General features: G+C 43.6%; 1 protein-coding gene across 21 annotated transcripts in view; it reads left to right on the top strand.

The window, feature by feature from the left end:
* Nucleotides 1–8,557, top strand: part of R3HDM1 (R3H domain containing 1) — a 199,715-nt gene extending 191,158 nt beyond the window's left edge. For all 21 annotated transcript variants that reach the window (XM_032145802.2, XM_058434352.1, XM_032145789.2 and 18 more), the window contains 3 exons: nucleotides 5,227–5,309; nucleotides 5,774–5,858; nucleotides 7,214–8,557. In XM_032145802.2, coding sequence (XP_032001693.1) covers nucleotides 5,227–5,309; nucleotides 5,774–5,858; nucleotides 7,214–7,569 — 524 coding nt within the window. In that variant the 3' untranslated portion in view covers nucleotides 7,570–8,557. The remainder of the gene's footprint in view (nucleotides 1–5,226; nucleotides 5,310–5,773; nucleotides 5,859–7,213) is intronic.
* The last annotated feature ends 11,193 nt before the right edge of the window (nucleotides 8,558–19,750 follow it).

The following is a 19,750-nucleotide window of genomic DNA, read 5'->3' as shown; positions in this document are numbered from 1 at the left end:
CACCTGTAATCTCAGCACTTTAGGAGGCCGAGGCAGGTGGATCACAAGGTTAGGAGTTCAAGACCAGCCTGGCCAAGATAGTGAAACCCCGTCTCTACTAAAACTACAAAAATGAGCTGGGCACGGTGGCAGGCACCTATAATCCCAGCTACTCGGGAGGCAGAAGCAGGAGTATCGCTTGAACCTTGGCGGCAGAGGCTGCAGTGAGCTAAGATCGCGCCACTGCACTCCAGCCTGGGCGACAGAGAGAGGCTCCATCTCAAAAAAAAAAATGACGACAGGGGGAGCAATATTCACAATATGGTGAGTGATTTTGAAAAACAAGTTACACAGACATTTTGAAGTAGTATGCAGATGTCTAATAAGCCCTTGCAAAGATATTTAACATCAGTCATTATAGAAATGAATATCAAGCCAGAATATCACTTCACACCCATTAGAATGGTTATAATCAAAAACACGGACAACACCAAATGTTGGTAAAGAATGTTCTCACTTGCCAGGCATGGTGGCTCACGCCTGTAATCTCAGCACTTTGGGAGGCTGAGGTGGGTAGATCACTTGAGGTCAGGAGTTCGAGACCAACCTGGCCAACATGGTGAAACCCCATCTCTACTAAAAATACAAAAATTAGCCCGGCATGGTAGCACATGCCTATAATCCCAGCTACTTGGGAGGCTAAGGCAGGAGAATTGCTTGAATCCTGGAGGCGAAGGTTGCAGTGAGCAGAGATCGTACCACTGCACTCCATCCTGGGTGACAAGATTGACACTGCATCTCAAAAAAAAAAAAAAAGAAGAATGTTCTCCCTTGTAAGTGGGAGCTAAACATTGATGGACACAAAGAAGGGAACAATAGACACTTGGGCCTACTTGAGGGGAGAGGGTGAGGATTGAAAAGTACCTATTGGATACTATGCTTATTACCTGGGTGACAAAATAATAAGTACACCAAACCCCCAAACCCCTACAACATGCAAAATCCACATGTGAGTACTTAAAAAATAATGTTGGTAAAGATACAGAGCTACTAAAATTCTCACACACTGGCGGTAAGAGTGTACAGTGATGAAACCGCTTTAGGAAAAGGTATGGCAGTTTCCTAAGACTTTAATCACTTACCATATAACCCAGTAATTCCACTCCTAGGGGAAAGAGAATTGAAAACATGTTCACATAGTCTTGTGTACAAAATATAGCAACCTTATTTTATAATAGCTCAAACTGGACAAGACCAACATGTCCATCAACAGGAGACTGGATAAACAAATTGTGCTATATCCTTAAAAGGGTACTACTCAACAATAAAAGGGAACAAAGCAAGCTACTGACACACAACAACATCGTGACTCTCCAGGTCACGATGTTAACCAAAAAATAAGACAAAAAGAGAATATATTCTATATGATTCTAATTATATGAAATCCAGCTGCAGACAAACTAATCTGTGATGTTAAAAATCAGATAGTAGTAGAGATGGGGTGTGGAACTGACTGGGAAGGGGCTGGAGGGAACTCTTCCAGGGATGGAAATATTCTTTAAGGGGGTGGGGGGGTGGGGTATGGTTACACGGACTTTTAAAATTGTTAGAATTCATCAGATTCAACACTTAGAATGTTTATTTTATTGATTTTATTGTATGTTAATTATATCTCAATTTCCTTAAAAACTTATACACACACATATGTATGAGTCAGCCCACACATGTAGAAGAGTGAAAAGATACACACCAAAATGTTAGAAGTGATGGAATTACCAGGGTGGGTTTTGTTGATGTTGGTTTGTTTGTTGTTGTTTGTTTTGAGACACTGTCTTACTCCATCGCCCAGGCTGCAGTGCAGTGGTGCATTTGTGGCTCACTGCAGCCTTGACCTCCCCGGACTCAGATGATCCCCCTACCTCAACCTCCTGAGTAACTGGGCTTACAGGCACACCACCACACCTGGCTAATTTTTGTATTTTCGGTAGAGACAGGGTTTCACCATGTTGCCCAGGCTAGTCTCGAACTCCTTGGCTCAAGCAATCTCCCCACCTTGGCCTTCCAAAGTGCTGAGATTACAAATGTCAGCCACTACACCCAGCACCAGAGTGGTTTTTATTTTCTCCTTTGTAATTCTCTATCTCCAAATTTTCTACAAAACAAATTCCTTATTAAATTTAGAAAAAAGGCTAGGCGCAGTGGCTCACACCTGTAATCTCAGCCCTTTGGGAGGCTGAGGTGGGTGGATCAGGAGGTCAGGAGTTTGAGACCAGCCTGAAACATGGTGAAACCCCGTCTCTATTAAAAATACAAAAAAAAAAAATTAGCCAGGCATGGTGGCGCATGCCTGTAATCCCAGCTACTCAGGAGGCTGAAGCAGGAGAATCGCTTGAACCCGGGAGGCGGAGGTTGCAGCGAGCCAAGATTGTGCCACTGCACTCCAGCCTAGGCGACAGAGCAAGACTCCATCTCTAAATAAATAAATTTAGAAATTGCCTATTTTAAAAAAATAAATTGAAACAGTATGCGTCATGCAGTCTGGTATGAATGCCACAGGAGGAACACCTGGCCAAACCTATTAGGAGGGGTCTTTGTACTGCTGACTATAATCTTATCTCCATATTTGAAACAAATTAGCTGGGCGTGGTGGTGGGTGCCTGTAATCCCAGCTACTCAGGAAGCTGAGGCAGGAGAATCGCTTGAACCTGGGAGGCAAAGGTGGCAGTGAGCAGAGATGGTGCCACTGCACTCCATCCTGTGTGACAGAGCAAGACTCTGTCTCAAAAAAAAGGAGTTATCCATTAGATGTTTGTACACTGAAATATTTACAAGTAAAATGCTGAGATTTGCTTTAACAGGAAAAACAAAGCAGGGGTGATCACAGTTGAACCTGGATGATGGGTACATTATGCTTTTCTATCTATACATTTATATACTTGAAATTTTATAGAATTAAAAGGTTTTATCTTTTGTTGGAAAATCTTAAATGTCTTTATCTAGGGGATTCCAGAATGTTTAAGCAATGTTCTCTATATTCTGTTAATGCTAAGTTTTTGAGTCTCATTAAATTTTGAAAATTTCATTATTGTAGCACTTAACTCTGACTTCTTTACAAGTATTTTCTTTTTTTTTCTTTTTTTTTTTTTTCGAGACGGAGTCTCGCCCTGTTGCCCAGGCTGGAGTGCAATGGCGTGATCTTGGCTCACTGCAACTTCCACCTCCTGAGTTCAAGCTATTCTCCTGCCTCAGCCTCCCAAGTAGCTGGGACTACAGGCACACGCCACCACGCCTGGCTAATTTTTTGTGTTTTTAGTAGAGATGGTGTTTCACCATGTTGGCCAGGCTGATCTCGAACTCTGACCTCATGATCCGCCTGTCTCGGCCTCCCAAAGTGCTGGGATTACAGGCATGAGCCACCGCACCCGGCCTTCACAACTGTTTTTTACACACCTTCACACTTCACTTGGCATCTCTGATCTCAGTGCTAAACCCCCATGTCATATCTTCCCTTCCATCTATAGGTTGGGAAAGAGTGAGTATGTCATGCATATGTCCTGCCAGGGAGCTGCCCAGGCATCTTCACTGTGTTCACCTGGAAGGAGCCTTGTGGAATGGCAAGAAGTCCACACCTTGCTGCTTTCTGTTACGAAGCTCTCAGGAAATGGGGTGTACAATTTCCTGAGGATGCTTTCCTAGCACCTACTGATAACCCTCCTCCAAACACAAAATGTACTAAATTCGAGAACTTACGATTATAAAATAAATGAAAATATAACACAAAAACCTTATTCTCCAAGACAGAGTTTTTGCAGTCAGCATTTATTAAGCCTTTGCCGTGTGATGACTTTAGGCTTTCCTGAGTAAAAGAAAGCAATTGGAAAATCTCCATCCTCACTAACCTACATTTACTGATTTAGGAAGGGAATACTTATGAATAATGACACTTAAGAACTACACAACTTTTTCTGAACAGGTTCAAATTATAAATGCAAATTTCACTTAAAGATTAAGAAGAGCAGACTTAAGACCTAGGATGTACAACTACCCATTGGTTAGAACTATTAAAGTGTGTTTGAGTATATGTAAATGTGTACATGCATATATTATATTTATAAATTTATAGCAATTAATAGTGAATTGGGGAGATAAAAACTTAATGTTTATCCAGAGTTTCTTCCTTCCTCTGAAAGGTAAGATTTTAATCATAATAGAATGATGTGGATTTCAGCACCTCAAGTGATTGGCATGTGTGTTGCAGTTATTTTGGTATATTTCATATGGGATGTTAGGATTTAGTGTCATAGTTTTCTTAGATTCTTCCTCTTCCATATCTTCAAAGTATCCAGAGTAGTTTCTCTCCATCCTGTCTCTGTTCATGTAGTTCCTACCATGCACCTTCCTTCCTAGCCACTGTTATTAGTCCTTAATCTTTTCAGAATTTTGCCTGGGCTCTTAAAAGGATATGTGGAAATTTTTAATTCTTGTTTAAAATGTCATTTAACCAGGCATGGTGGCTTGCACCTGTAATCCCAGCAACTCATGAGGTGGAAGGATTGCTGGAGGCCAGGAGTTTGAGACCAGCCTGGTCAACATAGTGAGACTCTATCTCTACTAAAATAAAATTAGCCAGGCATGGTAGTTTGTGCTTGTAGTCCCAGCTACTTGTGAGGCTGAGGCAGGAAGATCCCTTGAACCCGGGAGTTCAAGGCTGCAGTGAGCTATGATTGCACAACTGCACTCCCGCCTGGGTTGTTGACAGAGCAGTACCCTGTCTCCAAAAGAAAAATGTCAGTTATCTATACTTTTTTTATGCCATCATACTTGTTTCCCCTGTTCATCTTATTTTGATCAATTAGAAAACTCTGGCAAGTACTTTTTATTTTATTTTATTTTTTATTTTTTTGAGACAGTCTCTCACTCGGTCACACAGGCTGGAATATAGTGGTGCCATCTCGGCTCACTGCAACCTCTGCCTCCCATGTTCAAGCAGTTCTCATGCCTCAGCCTCCTGAGTAGCTAGAATTATAGGCGCCCACCACCATGCCTGGCTAATTTTTATATTTTTATTACAGATGGGGTTTCACCCATGTTGGCCAGGCTGGTCTCGAACTCCTGGCCTTAAGTAATCCGCCTGCCTCAGCCTCCCAAAGTGCTAGGATTACAGGCATGAACCACCGTGCCCGGCCTCTGGCAAGTACTTTTTAACTGAGGAAAGAAAAAATGTAAAAATATTTTATTGACTTTCAGGAGATTCCAGGTATCCATTACTTGGCCAGCCACTGCAGTACAACCCTCCTGCTGTTCTGCACGGACACATTCCAAACCAACAGGTATGAAAGACAACTAACCTCCTAGGTTTTGTTGCAGAACGTCATAGCTCCCTCAGAGTATAAGGGGCAACCCTGAGCCCACCTGCTGGCACTGCCCAAGGAGAGCTCTGTGCCTCAGCCAGTTGGTTTACACAGATTATCACTGGCTACATCAGAAGCAGAGCAAAGGAGAAGATGGTGTGCTGCTTGGCAGAGCAGTAATTCTCTAGTGCCACCCAAAGACAAGGCAGTGGCAAGGGATTGGGGCACTCTTGCTAATGAAGGACTGTCAGCAAGTGATTGGTCATAATGAAAGACAGAAATGCCACTGTCACAGAGGCAGAATCCGGAAGGCCTGGGACTGATTTTCTTCTGCCAGAGTACAAAACCCAAACTAAAGGTGTTTGGGTGTTAAGTTTTTAAACATCCAAAGTGTGTTTGTCAGCATTATTAACCTTGTTTCTCAACTATTTATGGGTTTTCAGGGTCAACCTGGCAGCAGGCATGGAAACCGAGGAAGGAGACAAGCTAAAAAAGCTGCATCCACGGACCTTGGAGCAGGAGAAACTGGTATGTCTCTGAGGGGCAACTGGATGTGGGTCTGCAAACTGGTGACAGTCTTTAAAAATACACCACAGCACTGAAATGGGTTTTCCTCTTCCTAGAATCCTGCAAAAAGTCATAATAATTTTTGCCATCTCTGATTTAGGGTTCTTGGATATGTTCCTATGACCCTGTGTCATTTGAGATGTGAGAGTATATATAGTAAGATGGTGGGTTTAGGAGGGACAGAGGGGCCAAAGGGAAATGTGTGAGAGGAACAAGTAGAGTGAAACTCTTAGCCTCTTAGTTCTTTGAGAAAGGGTTTGTCCTTACATCCATGTGGGAAAGAGTCTGAGTGAACAAATATATTGCCTCTCTGTGATAAAGTGCCTTCAAGTTTGTACTTTAACTTTCTACTCAGCAGCCTTGTGGTGTGGTTAGGGCAAGTGCTTTTATTTTATTTTACAATGGAAATGTGAAGTTCAGAAAAATGTTTGAGATCACCTAATTTAGAGAAGCCACTGTACAATGCTTCTTTTTATTTGTGCAACTACCAGTAAAGACTATGACATCAGTAGCTTAATTTTATTTATTTATTTTTGAGATGGAGTTTCATTCTTGTTGCCCATGCTGGAGTGCAGTGGTGTAGTCTCAGCTCACTGCAACCTCCACCTCCCAGGTTCAAGCAATTCTCCTGCCTCAGCCTCCCCTGTAGCTGGGATTACAGTCACCCACCACCACACCCAGGTAATCTTTTGTGTTTTTAGTAGAGATGGGGTTTCACCATGTTGGTCAGGCTGGTCTTGAACTCCAGACCTCAGGTGATCCACCCACCTCGGCCTTCCAAAGTGCTAGGATTACAGGTGCGCCTGGCTCAGTAGCTTTAACACTATTAGCCCTCTATTCCTTGCCTGTGGGGTAAGTAGGAATGATTTAAAAGATGGATGTCCCTGGCCGGGTGCAGTGCCTCATGCCTGTAATCCTAGCACTTTGGGAGGCTGAGGCAGGTGGATTGCCTGAGCTCAGGAGTTCAAGACCAGCCTGGCCAACATGGTGAAACCCCATCCGTCTCTACTGAAAACACAAAAAATTAGCTGAGCATGGTGGCGGGTGCTTGTAATCCCAGCTACTTGGGAGGCTGAGGCAGGAGAATCGCTTGAACCTGGGAGGTGGAGGTTGCAGTGAGCCGAGATCACATCGCTGCACTCCAGCCTGGGAGACAGAGTAAGACTCCATTTCCAAAAAAAAAAAAAAAAATGGCCCTAACAATTTTAGTTTTGTGTATTTGAATGGTCATTTCCCATGTCATATTTGGGTCTGCAGTGCTTTTTTACTCAACTTTTTTGGTAACAGGGATGTATTCTGTACCTTTTCTATTCTAGTTGTTGGGAAGGTCTTGGAAATTACTGAACTACCAGATGGAATAACTCGCATGGAAGCTGAAAAGCTTTTTGGGGAACTCTTTAAAATTGGCGCCAAAATCCGGTGGCTCCGGGACCCCCAGTCCCAACCACGTCGTCACCCCCTCTGCTGTGGCAGCGGGGACAACACTGTCAACCCTGAACGCTCTAAACCCAGTGACTTGGCCTCCACCTACACCGTCTTAGCCACATTCCCCTCCATTTCAGCTGCACAGAATGCATTGAAGAAACAAATTAACTCAGTTAACAAGTTTAAGCTGAGAACAAGCAAGAAGCACTATGACTTTCACATTTTGGAAAGGGCAAGTTCTCAGTAACAGCCACCTTTGGACCCTTCGCCTTTATGGTTCCCCTGCCCTCTCCCATCTTTGATTGGCTTGGTATTTGGAGCTTCTGTTAACATTATAGAGACTCCTAGGATGTGTATTCATGGCGTTATAGCTTTTGAAGAAAGGCCAGTGATCCAGCAAAGGGGGAAAAAATATGCATTTCACCCCACATGACTATAGGAATCCACATCAGAATGATACAGAGTTAGCAGGTTTTTCTAAGGAAATGCCGTTCAAATGCCTCCTAACTTTTATAGTTACTTTGTTTTATATTTCTAAATTCTTGTATCAGATCCAAAGCTCTATTGTACAGCAAATTATTCTTCAAAATGATTATAACCAGTTGCAACCTGTATTTCTTTTTGCAGCCAGCACAATGTGACCCAACTTAAAATTTGGGGGAAAAAGAATGCAGGAGTGAAATAACCAAGTCAAAACCATGTACAATCTCCTTGGGCGTTAGGGATGCTAAGAAGAGCCCACAAATAGAGGATTACTCTTCCTCTGAATCTCTAAACTCAGAAACAATTGCCAAAAAATACATAACTCTTCCCTGTAGGGCCCTTTCCTTATTCATTTAGGTAGTGCGAACATTAAGTATGAAATAAATTATGTTCTTAATGCCTCTTAAACCACTTACATTCAAAGGGGAACAGAAATCATTCTAAGCAGGAAAATACTTCCACCTTTTTTTTTTTTTTTCAAGTATCTCTCTAATAACTAAATGCACTTATTTGCATTCCCCTCCTTGTGGATTTTTTGTCACCTAAGGAAATGCATTTGATGAGTGCTGGAAACTTCTTAAGTGCTTTACAGTTTGTCTTCATTGTTTGCAGCGGATCACTGGACATCAAAGATTCATTGCACTTATGAACAAGGAACCTTCTTTTCAAATTTCTGTGTAATTTGCAAGGCTGTACAATGTGTGCTGATGCAAGCCTTTTTCAGTTCAAGAGAATAAATGTTTACAAATATAGGCTCACTTTGTCTTTTTTTTAATTAAAAACACCTTTTAAATGAGTGTCAGTTTTGAAGACAATAACCTTTTTGGAAGATTTAAGTCAATTTCAGACTTACAGAAGATGAAAAACAGTAAACCACCTCATTTTACAAATGTCCTAAACATCCCTTACTCTGTGGCAGTGATTCTTGGTAGATATGATTTGTTACTGTGTTCTCTATCATAAAGTTATTACCAACTGTAGAAATTTGAAGTATGAACATACTTATTGTCAGGCAACTAAAAATAGAAGATTATGTTTGGTGAGATAAATTTTTTTTTAGCTTATATATTGTATACGCAGTTGTCCACTTAGGCTCAAATGCTTTATAGACATCTTTTCCCTTTGGGTAGCCAAGCAAAGTCACCCTGTCGGGAAATCTAAAAGGTAGGAGTCTGCCAGCTGCAGCTTGCCTGGATCCTGGTTATCTTCCAGCCCAGACTAGGGCTTTTACTATGAAATTGAAGAGCACTAGGTGTTACCAGACTCTGGTGCAGATGTGCAGTCACTTTAGCGCATTTGCACGGTCCCACTGGTCCCAGAGAATGCCAGGCCTCCCCACCAACTGGCACATCCCAATTGTGAATATTGTACTGCTGGGATCAAAAGTTGAAGCTGTCTTAGAACTATTTTAGATTAAGGAGCCATAGCCAGGGGAAAGAGTAAGAGTGTGAGGTCTGTGAAAATCTCTTGCTTCCAAGGCTTGTTGAATTTTAATTATTTTTGACCTGCAGAGAGTCAAAGATGGAGAGGACACATAAGTAAGGCTAGCATTTCAGCAACGATTCTTCAATCATACATGGGGATGGAGACCAAAAAAGTCACAACCTCCCATCCTGGCCAACATGGTGAAACGTCATCTCTACTAAAATACAAAAAATTAGCTGGGCATTGTGGTGCGTACCTGTAATCCCAGCTACTCGGGAGGCTGAGGCTGGGGAATTGCTTGAACCCAGGAGGCAGAGGTTGCAGTGAGCCGAGATCGTGCCACTGCACTCCAGCCTGGTGACAGAGCAAGACTCTGTCTCAAAAAAAAAAAAAGTCACAACCTCATGGTTTCTTGCAATTAATTTTTTTTTTTTTTTTTTGAGACCAGAGTCACTCTATCACCTAGGCTGGAGTGCAGTGGCACGATCTCAGTTCACTGCAACCTCAGACACCTGTGTTCAAGCAATTCTTCAGCCTCTCAAGTAGCTGGGATTACAGGCACCTGCCATCATGCCCCACTAATTTTTGTATTTTTAGCAGAAACAGGGTTTCGCCATATTGACCAGGCTGATCTCGAACTCCTGACCTGAGGTGATCCACCCGCCTCGGCCTCCTAAAGTGCTGGGATTACAGGCATGAGCCACTACACCTGGCCTGCAATTAATTTCTCTTCAATATTCCCTTTAGACCAGGCATGGTGGCTCATGCCTATAATCCCAGCACTGGGAGGCCAAGGCAGACGGATCACTTGAGGTCAGGAGTTCGAGACCAGCCTTGCCAACATGGCAAAACCCCATCTCTACTAAAAGCACAAAAATTAGCTGGGTGTGGTCGTGGGCGCCTATATAATCCCAGCTACTCGGGAGGCTGAGGCAGGAGAATCACTTGAACCTGGGGGGCAGAGGTTGCAGTGAGCCGAGGTTGTGCCACTTCACTCTAGCCTGGGCAGAAAAGCGAAACTCTGTCTCAAAAAAAAAAAAATATCTTTAACTCCTGCAGTAGGAATTCTGGTAAACCAGTTTTTGCTTTAAACTCTTAGTTTACCTAGTAGGAATTGAATACTCTGCAAAGTAAGTAGGTAAGACACTAGAGCTAAAAAAGATCAGAGGCTATTGTAGAGTTAACTCCTAGCCACCACCACCACATTCCCTGACAATCACATGGAAATAACAATGAAATTGGCCGATCCCACCACCATTACAAAAATATGCACGTGTTCCCTAATCTACATTCCCCCCCCTTTTTTTTTATCTAAAATCTGATTTCCCCTGTATAAAAATGGTGGGAGGTAGAAGCACACACAGGAGGCATTTAAGATGTGATTTGGTCTAGACTGGTAATCTCAAAGACAGCTTCAGATGTCCCATAGCCCTGGCAATAATCCTTATCATGGGTTTTTCCAGACCCCTGACCATTTTTAGGGGTAGATATTACTTTTTTTTTTTTGAGACGGAGTCTCACTCTGTCACCCAGGCTGGAGTGCAGTGGCGCGATCTCTGCTCACCGCAAACTCCGCCAATCTCTGCTCACCGCAAACTCCGCCTCCCAGGTTCACGCCATTCTCCTGCCTCAGCCTCCCAAGTAGCTGGGATTACAGGTGCCAGCCACCATGCCTGGCTAATTTTTTGTATTTTTAGTAGAGATGGGGTTTCATTGTGTTAGCCAGGATGGTCTCGATCTCCTGACCTCGTGATCCACCCACCTCGGCCTCCCAAAGTGCTGGGATTACAGGTGTGAGCCACCACGCCTCGCCAGATACTACTTTTACTAACAAAGTGTTATTCTTTCTTGTGCCAATATTAGCAGCTCCAGCAGTCCTTTCTTTGGGAATGATAGAGGTCAGTCCATAACATTCTGTCTGTTTATGCTACTTAATATTAGAAAACTGAGAATATGACTTATGGTTTGAAGCTCTTGGTTTGCAAAGAACATGTATATATTGGGTATGTGTTTGTGATCTAGAGTACAAGGTGTGTTTGCCATGGTGCCGCAGGTAATTAAAAATTATTAGGTTGGGCCGGGCGCGGTGGCTCAAGCCTGTAATCCCAGCACTTTGGGAGGCTGAGGCGGGCGGATCATGAGGTCAGGAGATCAAGACCATCCTGGCTAACACGGTGAAACCCTGTCTCTACTAAAAATACAAAAAATTAGCCGGGCATGTTGGCGGGCGCCTGTAGTCCCAGCTACTCCGGAGGCTGAGGCAGGAGAATGGCGTGAACCCGGGAGGCGGAGCTTGCAGTGAGCCGAGATAGCGCCACGGCACTCCAGCTTAGGGGACAGAGAAAGACTCTGTCTCAAAAAAAAAAAAAAAAATTATTAGGTTGGCATCAGAGCTGGCAACAAAATAGGGATGTGAGCCTTTCCCAAGCTAGGAAAATGTTTTCCTGATCCCACTAGGGAGGGCCTTATGGCCTATGAATAGTGTGGCAACACAGGCCTCTGAGTAGAACCCGCAGTTCCGGATTAGCTTGAGAAGAGTAAAGTCAGCATATCTGCAGCTACCTCAGGAAACAGCTGAGTTGGATTCTCTACCTGTTATCAACAACAGAAAACATGCAAACTTAAGACTTCAGCAGAGGCAAGACCCCTAATCCCAGCCCACTGCCTGCCCAACAGATAATATGTTACCTATAGTCGTCAAAGGCTAAGGGCATGAGTTCCGTCTTCTAGGGCCCAGTGAAGTGCTAGCACAAAGGCATTATATACATGCTGGTGGGATTCAAAGCTGGCCCCTGGTTGCTTGGGATTCTAGAAGCCTTTAACGGCTGGTGCTAAAAGAACCTGAGTCTCTTGCACACACATTCAGCCCATGACCTTCACCAGCTTGAAAAGCAGATACAGCTGCCCTTGAATCCACCCCCACGTCCACATATGCTCAGGCTATACAGTGCATATTTGTTCATTAATTTTCCCCTCAATGTCTCTATTTGTATTCATTTTGGTTTGATTTCACCCACATAAGAATACTGGAGGGCTGTAAAGAAAAGGCAGTGGAAACTTCTAAATCAGAAAGTAAAATGATAAAAGTTTGTTCTTTGGGGGTTGAGGAAAAGGAAGTATTGAAATAGATACATTAAATAATTTTTAATTAATTATTTATTTATTTTTTGAGACAGAGTCTTGCTCTGTTGCCCAGGCTAGAATGCAATGGCGCAATCTCGGCTCACTGCACCTTCTGCCTCCCAGGTTCAAGTGATTCTCTTGCCTCAGCCTCCCGAGTAGCTGAGACTACAGGCACACACCACCACACCCAGCTAATTTTTTGTATTTTTAGTAGAGATGGGGTTTTACCATGTTGGCCAGGCTGGTCTCAAGCTCCTAACTTCAGGTGATCTGCCAGACTAGCTCATTTCTGCAAATAATAAACTCTAATAATATCCTGTACTTCCTCTTCAAAGCATTTATCACAATGGTAATTACATGAGTAATTGGCCAATTAGTTGCTTACTGTTTTTCTACCCACCAGAATGTAATCTTTAGGACAGGGAAAATGTCTATTGCTTCTGTTTACTAATATATCCCGGGCACCACCAGTGCCTTTCCCAGTAAACATTTATCCAGTGATTAAATGAACAAATGATCTGGCAGAGTCAAATGCTTTGAATGTTTTTTTTCTTTTTTTCTTTTTTTTTTTTTTTTTTTGAGAGTTTTGCTCTGTCACCCAAGCTGGGAGTGCAGTGGCATGATCATAGCTCACTGCAGCCTCAACCACCAGTGCTCAAGCAGTCCTCCCATCTCAGCCTTCCGAGCAGCTGGGATTACAGGTGTGAGCCACTGCACTGGCTAATTTCTTAAAATTTTTTGTTTTTCTTGTTTGTTTTATTTTATTTTTGAGACGGAGTCTCGCTCTGTCACCCAGGCTAGAGTGTAGTGGCACAATCTTGGCTCACTGCAACTTCTGCCTCGTGGATTCAAGCAATTCTCTTGCCTCAGCTTCTCGAGTAGCTGGGACTAAAGGCGCGTGCCACCACGCCCGGCTAATTTTTTGTATTTTTTAGTGGAGATGGGGTTTCACTGCGTTAGCCAGGCTGGTCTCAATCTCCTGACCTCATGATCCGCCCGCCTCGGCCTCCCAAAGTGCCTGGATTACAGGCATGAGCCACCATGCCCGGCCAATTTTTAAAAAGTTTTTGTAGAGACAGAGTCTCACTGTGTTGCCCAGGCTGGTCTCAAACTCCTGAACTCAAGCGATCACCTCAGCCTCCCAAAATTCTGAGATTATAGGCTTGAGCCACTGTGCGCAGCTGCTTTGAATCTTGAAAGGCGCATATATATGTGTATGTATTTACATACATTTTAACTGCTTTACATATGTTAGTTATTAGTTATATTCTGACAGCCTGCCAAAATCTTGCATATACACATATATACATTATATATATACACATATGTGTATATATATACGCATATATACATTATATATATACACATATGTATATATATACGCATCTGTATATATACACATATATACATTATACATATGTGTATATATATAATTGTGTGTGTGTATATATGTGTGTATATATATAGTGTGTGTATATATATGTGTATATATATATATGTGTGTATATATATATATATGCAAGGTTTTGGCAGGCTGTCAGAAATAGCTAACATATGTAAAGCAGTTAAATACTATGTGCCAAGTACTTGCTAAGCACTTACAATGGTCTCTATGTGATTGATCATCACAATAGCCCAAAGAATAAATTATATTATTACCCTAGTTTACTAGTGAGGCAACTGAAGTGTCAGAGAGGTGAGGAAATTTGCCTAACATCTCAGCTAATAAGTGATGGTGGTATTCATAAACCAGGCAGGCTGACTCCAGAAGTCATGGGCTAAACTATTTATATTACTGCTTCAAGCCTTGCTAATGCAGTAATTGCCATTTTTGATTTGGCTTATTCACCTGGATCTCTATGAGAAGCCAGAAAAGAGTACCATCCTATCTTACATGTGAAAATTTGATTGTTTTGAGTGAAGCTTGGAACTTATTTGTTTATTTATTTAGAGACAGAGTCTTGCTCTTGTCGCCCAGGCTGGAGTGCAAATGGCACGATCTCGCATCACTGCAACCTCCACCTCCCGAGTTCAAGTGATTCTCCTGCCTCAGCCTCCCAAGTAGCTGGGATTACAGGCGCCTGCCACCATGCCCGGCTAATTTTTGTATGTTTAGTAGAGACAGGGTTTCTCCATGTTGGCCAGGCTGGTCTCAAACTCCTGACCTTGTGATCCACCCGCCTCGGCCTCCCAAAGTACTGGGATTACAGGCGTGAGCCACTGCGCCCAGCCCTGGAACCTATTTAAATGCTTCTTCTCTTCTTTTTTATTTTATGCACACCCATGAACCTTATGTGGTAATTAAACTATTCTCCTACTGGTCTACAGTGAGTGATGATGCTCTGTATAATCTATCATATTTAGCTTTTTTTTTTTTTTTTTGAGACAGAGTTTTGCTCTGTCGCCCAGGCTGGAGTGCAATGGCACGATTTCGGCTCACTGCAACTTCCACCTCCTGGATTCAAATGATTCTCCTGCTATAGCCTCCGAAGTAGCTGGGATTACAGGCGCCTACCACCACGTCTAGCTAATTTTTTGTATTTTTAGTAGAGGTGGGGTTTCACCATGTTGGCCAGGCTGGTCTCAAACTCCTGACCTCAGGTGATCCACCCACCTTGGCCTCCCCAAGTGCCAGGATTACAGGTGTGAGCCACCGCACCCGGCCATATTTAGCATTTTTTATACTTCTCACTTTCAGTCAAGAAAAACAAGAACAGAGAATAATATTTTTCCTTTACATAGTTTTCATACAACCAGCTTTGCAACATGTAAGTTATAAAGCCTTCTCTGGTGGTAAGCAGGTACAGGCTTCTGTGGAACAGAAAATGTTTTATTTTTTTTTTAAGCATGATGTGAGACTTTATATTTCAAGGTGATGTTACCAATCCAGTTTCAGTAAGAAATGCCCTTTGATTTCTTTTGAATGACTACAGTTAAGAATTCAGTTTGTGGTAGGTTTTTCTCTGTGCAAACTGAAATAGAACTGTAGTAGTGGGAAACCTTTGGCCTCAGTGACACTAGTAACTCATTCATTTGGCAAAAAATACAAGACACTGAAAATAGAAAGAAGACTGAGGCTGGGTGCAGTGGCTCATGCCTTAGGAGCCACTTAGGAGCACCTTAAGAGGCCAAGGCAGGTGGATCAACTGAGGTCAGGAGTTTGAGACCAGCCTGGCCAACATGGTGAAACCTTGTCTCTACTAAAAAAAAAAAAAAAAATACAAAAATGTACTGATCATGGTGGTGCGTGCCTGTAATCCTAGCTACTCGGGAGGCTGAGGCAGGAGAATGGCTTGAACCTGGGAGGCGGAGGTTGCAGTGAACCGAGATCGCGCCATTGTACTCCAGCCTGGGCAACAAGAGCGAAACTCCATCTCAAATAAATAAATAAATAAATAAATAAATAAATAAAAGAAGATTGAGTAAAGCTACTGTTTCTTTCTTTGCTTTTTTTTGTTTGTTTGTTTGTTTTGAGACGGAGTCTTACTCTTGCCACCCAGGCTGGAGTGCAATAGTGTGATCTGGGCTCACTGCAACCTCTGCCTCCTGGGTCAAGTGGTTCTCCTGCCTCAGCCTCCGGAGTAGCTAGGATTACAGGCACCTGCCACCACACCTGGCAAATTTTTTGTATTTTTAGTAGAGACGGGGTTTCACCATGTTGGCCAGGCTGGTCTCGAACTCCTGACCTCAGGTGATCCACATACCTTGGCCTCCCAAAGTGCTGAGATTACAGGCATGAGCCACCACGCCCAGCCAAAGCTATTATTTCCGAACTCTCTTCTTGGGGAAGAGAGAAGATATAAACCCAGAACTTTAAGTAACTACATAAAATAAAATGTTCACAGGATATAAATGACCATGAGAAACTGCGCTCTTCCCCAAGACGTGACGGGAGCCAGTACTGAAAAGGTATGTGACACACTGGCCAATGCTGTGAGTACACTGATGCCTGTCTGATGCCAGCTTCACATGTACAGCAGGGACCGCAAACTCAAATACTCGCTATAGCCTGAGTGTAAGTAAATGAGTGAAGCTTAGTAGTGGGAGGGGCTGTGGCAAAGGAGAATGCACATGACCTTTCTACAACCTTTTGCAGGCCCAGTAAGAACATCAGAAGACCAAACACAGTTCATACATCCCACACTGCCAAGACATGAAGAGAGTTAGAAGGGCCCTGTGTAAGGTAAACAGCTGCAGGGCCTCCACAGAGCAAACCAGAAACAGCACACATTGATTGGTCACAGAGGCAAACAGGGAGATTTCAAAGGTGGAAGCCAGGGGCTTTATGGCAAGCCACATGGGATGGTTCCCTATCTTGCCCTGGGACCACCATGAACAACCTCTCTGGCTTGGAAGACAAAAAGCAGGACTTTGAGAATGCACATTAGGGTCAAGCTGATGTGATGAGGGTTCTTCCAATGGTCACAGAGACACCAGCTGAAACCTGACCTTCCTCTTCAGCAGCTCTAGACTTGGTAACCAGCCTAAGACCCAATACCCCTCAGAGAAGAGCTCATTGCAATGACACCACTCATTGTTTATCAAAGAAGCCCACAAAACCTTGGGACTCAGCTCACGGGAAGTCTTTTATCTCTAGAATTAAGGGTTTGCACTGGGAAGAAAAATAACAGTACAAACCATGCCATATTTTTCCTGCTGCGCAGCAGTGAACAAACTTCTGTGGTAAGGGCCTGAGTATAAAAAGTTGCTGTAGTTTGTGATTCAGGTCTGTTTGAAAATTGGCGTTAATACCACTTCCCTCAACAGGCCACCACTCACCCCTCCTTTCCCTCTACAATAACCAGTACATGGCTCTTTCATTTTATCCAAGCCAAAGAATTATGGTCACCTATTCATGTATCAATCTCTCTCACTGACTAGACTACACGCTTTTTGAGGACAAAAATAGTATTATTGTCAATGAATTAACCAATAGTTCAAACCCAGCACCTAATCTATTGCCTGTCCCATAACAGGCATTCAAAGTTTTAATAAGGGAGAGGCCGGTCGTGGTGGCTCACACCTGTAATCCCAGCACTTTGGGAGGGGATTACAGGAGGATCACTTGAGGTCAGGAGTTCGAGACCAGCCTGACCAACATAGTGAAACCCAATCTCTACTAAAAATACAAAATTAGGCATGGTAGCACACACCTGTAATTCCAGCTACTTGGGAGGCTGAGGCAGGAGAATTGCTTGAACCTGGGAGGTGGAGTGTGCAGTGAGCCGAGATCGCGCCACAGTACTCCAGCCTGGGCAACAGAGCGAGACGCCGTCTGGAAAACAAAATAATAATAAGCGAAGGGACAGAATTCCATGCAAGAGTGAACCTTGCAAGAAGCAGCATGGTGTGAACAAAAACAGAGTTGGCAAAGAGTATGCCCTGGTAGGTGAATAATAGTACTGTCGGTTTAGAGGACCCACGTGGGCAAAGAGAAGAAATGAATGTTGGAAAAGCAGGTTGGAGCCAGACTGCAGAGGATTTTGAATGGCTACAAACTTTGTTTTTGGAGGCACTACAGATGCACTGAAGTTTTTTTTTTTTTTTTTTTTTTTTTGAGACACAGTCTCACTCTGTCGCCTAGGCTGGAGTGCAGTGGCACAGTCTTGGCTCACTGCAACCTCCGCCTCCTGGGTTCAAGCAGTTCTCCTACCCCAGCCTCCTGAGTAGCTGTGATTACAGGTGCACACCATCTTGCCCGGCTAATTTTTGTATTTTTAGTAGAGATGGGTTTTCACCGTGTTGGTCAGGCTGCTCTCGAACTCCTGATCTCGTGATCCGCCCCCCTGGACCTCCCAAAGTGCTGGGATTACACACATGAGCCACCGCGCCCGGCCGGCACTGAAGATTTTTAAGCAGAAACATGAATCAGGGAAGATGGATATGACATAATTGTGTGAGATAGACTGGAGAGAAGACAGAGTAGTTAGGAAAGCTGTATGAATCTTTCAGGCATCAGGTGATTAGGTATGTCTCTCAGCTGGGTTCACAGAAACAGACTGAGGAGATCTGTTTGCAGGAGGTTGACAGGGAGTGAGCTACATGGGAGATAACATTGGTGAGATGCACCCAAAGAGAGCTGGAGATGGGAAGCCCCTCAGAAGCCAAAATGAGGCAAGGGGCCCAGGCCTTTGTGTCCTCAGTGAAGCACCACTCCTGGAAAGGACACAACTTTGGATATTCTCAATTGCTGGGGAGATAGAGTGCCAGGGTCCTGAAGATGGGACACCATGGTATCCATTACGGTAGAAATTAAAAGGATTTAAGATTAACACAAAACAATTGGAAGGCTGCTGTGACTGGTTTCATACAAGTAAAGGGAAGACTCTGGCTTCACTGTGTGACAGAAGACACAAGGGTGTGTTGATTCGAGAAGGGATAGGGATATGTTCTTTTTTTTTTTTTTTTTTTTTTTTTTGAGACAGAGTCTCTGTAGCCCAAGCTGAAGTGCAATGGTGTGATCTCAGCTCACTGCAACCTCTGCCTTCCTGTCTCAAGACATTCTTGTGCCTCAGCCTCCCGAGTAGCTGGGACTACAGGCGCCCGCCACCATGCCTGGCTAATTTTTTATATTTTAGTAGGCACGAGGTTTCACCATGTTGCCCAGGATGGTCTCGAATTCCTGAGCTCAGGCAATCCACTCCCCTTGGCCTCCGAAAGTGCTGAGATTATAGGCATGAGCCACCATGCCCGGCCGAGAGGGGATATGTTCTAATTGAATTTTATAATATCAGACTTCAGGACTCAAGAATCTTTTCCATAATCTCTGACTGCTTTCCCTCCCAGAAAGCATAACGTTTTGTTATTTATTTTATTTTATTTTATTTTATTTTATTTTTTGGGACAGAGTCTCGCTCTGTCGCCCAGGCTGGAGTGCAGTGGCAGGATCTCAGCTCACTACAGCCTCTCCTCCCGAGTTCAAGCGATTCTCTTCCCTCAGTCTCCCGAGTGGCTAGGATTACAGACATGTGCCACCATGCCTGGCTAATTTTTGTATTTTTAGTAGAGATGGGGTTTCACACTGTTGGCCAGGCTGTTCTCGAACTCCTGACCTCAAGTGATCTGCCAGCCTCGGCCTCCCAAAGTGCTGGGATTACAGTTGTGAGCCACCATGCCTGGACACGTTTTATTTGTATTTATTTATTTATTTATTTATTATTTATTTTGAGATGGAGTTTCGCTCTTGTCACCCAGCCTGGAGTGCAATGATGCGATCTCAGCTCACTGCAACCTCCTCCTCCCGGGTTCAAGTGATTCTCCTGCCTCAGCCTCCTGAGTAGTAGGAACTATAGGTGCCCATCAACATACCCAGCTAATTTTTGTATTTTTAATAGAGACAGGGTTTTGCCATGTTGGCCAGGCTGGTCTTGAACTCCTACCTCAGGTGATCCACCTGC

This window comes from Hylobates moloch, unplaced genomic scaffold (genome assembly GCF_009828535.3).
Source record: "Hylobates moloch isolate HMO894 unplaced genomic scaffold, HMol_V3 SCAFFOLD_24, whole genome shotgun sequence".
In the NCBI taxonomy this organism is placed as follows: domain Eukaryota; kingdom Metazoa; phylum Chordata; class Mammalia; order Primates; family Hylobatidae; genus Hylobates; species Hylobates moloch.
The sequence above is the reverse complement of the archived record's forward strand: the minus strand, read 5'-3'. Positions and strand labels throughout refer to the sequence as shown.